General features: G+C 37.1%; 1 protein-coding gene across 1 annotated transcript in view; it reads left to right on the top strand.

The window, feature by feature from the left end:
* The window catches only part of NPR1 (natriuretic peptide receptor 1), a 3,300,976-nt gene that overhangs the window by 3,099,188 nt on the left and 196,788 nt on the right, over positions 1-5,000 (top strand). The window contains exon 19 of the mRNA XM_044079969.1: positions 4,977-5,000. This exon is cut by the window's right edge and continues 151 nt beyond it. Coding sequence (XP_043935904.1) covers positions 4,977-5,000 — 24 coding nt within the window. The remainder of the gene's footprint in view (positions 1-4,976) is intronic.

The raw sequence follows: 5,000 nt of genomic DNA on the forward strand, positions 1-5,000 counted from the left end.
TTTATAAGGACAATATTTAAAATTTGTCCCTATTTTTGGGCCTTTGTCCCCCCATTATTTTTGCAGACTACGATACTGTCTGTGATGAAAATAAATCTGCTAGTAACACTTTGAATGGATACAGATAGGTATGAATCTTACAGTGAGCAGTATTCTACCTTCACAAAGGATGATGCCACAGTATGAAGATAAAATGTTTGATTTTAATAGTTGGCTTAGTTTCCAGTGTCACTCCAAGGGGTTCCAATATCTGTCAGCATGGGGATACATGATCAAAAGGCCACATTGCTTTGCCAAGGATGGGCTGCATCTGCCCCACCCCCCCAGGCATTTTAATATTGGCTAAAAATTATTCATACTTTTAAAGCCTTTTTAGGCAATGTCAGAAAGACAAAACTGCCAACATAGTGAAAAAGTCTACAAGCAATCTTAAGGTGTTACCGCTCAATGCTTGGTGCCTAAACAAAAAAAAAATCCATACCCTTCATGCCCTCTTTTTTTCTAGAGAATGTAGAAGTCTGTAAGCTGTAGAAAGTACTCCAGGAGTGCAGGGCTACAGTGCATTCCACACATTTAGACCAACAACAGCATAGACTGGGCCAAAGGTGAAGGTGTCTTGATTTACATTAGCAACAAACATGCCTCCAGGTTGATTAAACAGGATGATGACATGGAGCTTATCCACACGCAGTTCACCACAGAAAAATCATTCATGTCAAACTAGCTACACCTAAAGTTTCAAAACTATTACCTAAACCTACCTTCTGTTACATCTGGACCCTTAGAGGTAACACACAGCAATGTGTTGAATTGATGGTGAATGGTACCACCTTCACCAATCAGGGTGACATAGCAAATTTACTTGGATAATTTCAGCTCAGACTTCACTAACCTAATTTTGCTAATGCAAAACCTGTTGTTCTAGCAACTTTCTAAGTTTATAAGAGCAATATTTAAAATCTGTCCTGATTTTGGATCTTTGTCCCTCACAATTATTTTGGCTTTGTGAAGGTTTCTTGTGCTTAGACGGTTTAGAGGTACAGCCACATATACTATGTATTTGGACTTGCAATCAAACATTCCTAGAGCAGACACGTCCGTCCAATTTAAAGACAGAGTGGAAACAACTTGTGCTTTGTTTTCATTTATTATATACTAGCCTTCCAGGGATTATAAAACAAGAAGAAATGTTGACAATTTATTTGAAGAAAATAACAAACCAATAAAAATAAATTAAGAACCCAATTTAAAAACTATTCCTTGTGACTTAAAGATTCATTCACTTCTTACAAGCCTTTATACAAATATTTCAGAAATGGTGAGTAAATTTTTGGCACCCATATAGGATGGCGATTTAATTGTTATAGATATTTTTTTAGGACAGCTTTATTTACCTAATATAAATGAGACAAAGAAGCAAGCTTTTTTTCAGCTAAAGGGAGTCATAGGTTGCAATAGTTAAACCAAAGTCACAAAATTCTCCTGGTCCCCTGGTCCTCACAGCCTGTATTACGAGCCAAGCAAAAATGAAAAAGTCCACAAAAAATTATTAGGATTGCCATTTTTTACAACAGGTAACATATTCACTGAAAATAGTTTTTCTTCTCTCTTCTACAAAATAGTCCATTAACTCAGTTTTATTGAAACCAGAGATGTATCACACATACCCTGGCACCTAAAGATCAATATTGGTCTTAAACAGAAATTACAAAATATTTCTAAACATATGGATAGCATTGCTAGCCTTACATCTTGATATTGAAAAAGTCTTTGATGTGGTCAGTTGCTAATATTTACGTACCAGTCTGGTTAGCTGTGGGTTCCTGGGCAAATTTATTGAAACTATTATGACTCATTATGAGCAACCTCGGGTGTGTGTGTGTGTGTGTGTGTGTGTGTGTGTGTGTGTGTGTGTGTGTGTGTGTGTGTGTGTGTGTGTGTGTGTGTGTGTGTGTGTGTGTGTGTGTGTGTGTGTGCGTGTGTGTGTGTTAAATTAGCCTTATATGTCTATAACAACTATGATATACTAAGAGGACTGAACATGGATGCCCACTATTACTCTTTGTTTATGATGCCACCACAGATGCTCAGAAGGGGGCTGGACAGAAATACCAGGATCTTCATTTATTTATTTTATTTTGTTATTTACTCTTTGTTGTCTGGGTTAGTCCCTCTTGGCCAGTGGTATTCCCACTGACTATGCTCCTACACATGAGCAGTATTCTTTTTACTCTTCCTTCTCCAGAAAGCTTGCTGCCTGACGTCTAGTGGGTGCTTGAGGAACTGTCAGAGGTAGTACATTTTAGAATTAATAATCTAAAATCCCACACACTAGCTGTTATCTTCTCCCCACAAGAAAACATGATACAACAATGTCAGTTTCAGTAAACAGTTGAAGTAATTAAATATGTACAGGTTTGGATCTTTTCTGACCTTGACTGAGATGGTTAGATTCAGATTAAAGAGACAGTGCCAAGTTTTACATATACTTTTAAACGTTTAAATCAGTGGAATAAACCGATTATGCCCCACCCTGAGCAAATATGATTGATAAATAAAGCTATCTTGATATCCAGAATCCTCTATCTGTTTCAATCCACTCTTGTCCATCCACCCAAGAAAACTATCAGAAAGTAGATAATACAGATTAGCCAGTGTTTGTGGGTCCACTTGCAGGCCTAGGGTGGTTATACAGCTAAAAACAGGATAAATGATGACATTCAATTTCTTGATCAGAATCATATTTAGTACATTTGCATATCCTGGTAGTTTTAGCACTAATTAGCTATCTCTTCATTTATGAGCTATAGAGGCCACGGTGGTGCAGCAATTAGCATTGTCACTTCACAGCAAGAGGTTCTCCCGTTCAATTCTTGGCTGGAGCACCTTCTGTGTGGAGTCTGCATGTCCTCCCCGCAGTCGAGTGATGTTAAAGACATGAAAGTAGGTGTGTGCATGAATGGGTGTGCCTTCTTTGAAGGTTGGGCATCAGGCTGGCAACTCGGCACCGTAAAAATCCACTGCCAATCATGAGTGGACCGGAGTTCTGCTGTGGCGACCCCTAACCGAGAAAAGCGAAAAGACATTACTTTAGTATGACTAGTAATCTCAAGGTTGAAGAACAGAGCTGTCAGTCAAAACTAATCTATTAGGAATTCCACTAAAACATTATACTATGAAGATCAGGGGGATTTCTCATTGGATAACAGTGACCATGGGAAATACAGCTTACTATGACACTGTACCCAAATGGTCTTATTTTTTCTTATTACACCTGTTGAACTACAGTGCATTACTTTTGATACTGTAATTTATTTGGTTATCTTTGTCATAAGTATAACCATGACATAATGCATGCATTATGCCCTTTGTAAAATAAAGATGTAATCTATATGAAAGATTTTGGATCTGGGGTTTCCTTCCCACAAACTTATGTATTAATCTCTCCACACTTACTTCATCTATTTTCTTTTCTTTATTTTTATTTTCTCTTTTATTTCAGTTAAATTGAAGTACAAGAAATCTTAGGAAAAAGAAAAGTATTACATCTGTCTAAGGGAATTGGTTCAGAAGCCATTTTCAGCCAGAACCCATGCCATAGCCAACCTACCAAGTAATACAAGTTCAGCTATGCACAAGTATCACAGTCTCAAGTTCTGCTTGCATATTCATGTATTTTGCTGGGTGAAGTTACCCACACCCAGTGGTGTGCAAGGAGTTGTACATGTGGATTAAGAAAGAAGGACATGTGTTTTAAATATTTTTTCATTGTTTAAATACAGATACAAGTAAGTCGTGCCAAGATCAGCTTTAACCATGCATTGTTCATAGGTTCATAGATTAGTACTAAGCTAACTGCCCTTGCAAGCCATTTTAAGCCTAGCCAATTATCCCTTGTGAGACTCAAACCCTGCACCTTGTGCTTGCCAGGCAAATACCTTAACCATTAGGCCACCCTCCCAACCCCAGCTGAATATAGTAAGAGGTCTAAATACAAGAAGCATTTCTAAGCCAAGATGGTGGGTTAAGATAAGAGTGCCACTTCCTGAAGTAGAGGTGGATAGTTTATAGAGTTATGGGGGAGACAAAGTTTTCCACAGAAATGTTTGGGGGATTGCCTGTCATCTATAGTTAGCCACTAGTTATGGTAATAAAATATAGATCTCAGTGCTAGACTAACAGCTAGTTGTGTGCTGTGGGATAACTTACATTTTAAGCCAGAATATGAAAGGATAATGCATTGAACTGATAAACTGAATATTATTTTGAATAATTACTATTCAATGTATAATGAGTTTGGACCACATCTTCTATGATATGCTTTTTTCATATCAGTGAAAGTACCATAGGTACAGTTAATAGCTTTTAATTGCTTTAGGTGTCTTCTGATAAAGATGATAAAGTATGAGTCTATTTTATCCATATGTTTCAGTCCAAGTATCTTAATAACTATATAATGGGAAGGGTGGTGAAGACATCAATCTGTAATGCGAAACCCATGTACTGTGTTTACAGACTTTGTGATGCTGAACAGGTTGTTAACATTTTATGATTTCAGGTATTTTCTTAAAAGAGGAAGCAGTTTGGTCCTCTGAAATCACAGAGTGTCCAGTGTTACCAAACAATAAAAATATGTAGCCCTACTTGCATATTAGACTTTATCTGTTTGGTCTTAACCCTTTGGCAACATGCTGTAATAGTGCAGACAGTTCAGTATACAATTCAAATTTTGTTTTTTTTAAGAGGCAGACGTTTGTGTTTTGATGCCAGTTAGCAAATCCAGCAAGACAGCAGTATATGTACACACATTCATGTTAATAATTCACCAAACTGTGTAACACCATAAGTTAAAAGTCTTAACTGAGCATGTTTCTTTCTATAGAGTAATGCTTTAATAGTTGTTTGTTTCTCACACGTCCAACAGTTTATGATGACCTTCGTTTTTTTTTTTTTTTTTTTTTGTCTGTGTACCTTAGGTTGAAACAATTGGGGATGCCTAT

Source organism: Protopterus annectens, chromosome 8.part0 (genome assembly GCF_019279795.1).
Source record: "Protopterus annectens isolate FY-2018-M chromosome 8.part0, PAN1.0, whole genome shotgun sequence".
Classification (NCBI taxonomy): Eukaryota; Metazoa; Chordata; order Ceratodontiformes; family Protopteridae; genus Protopterus; species Protopterus annectens.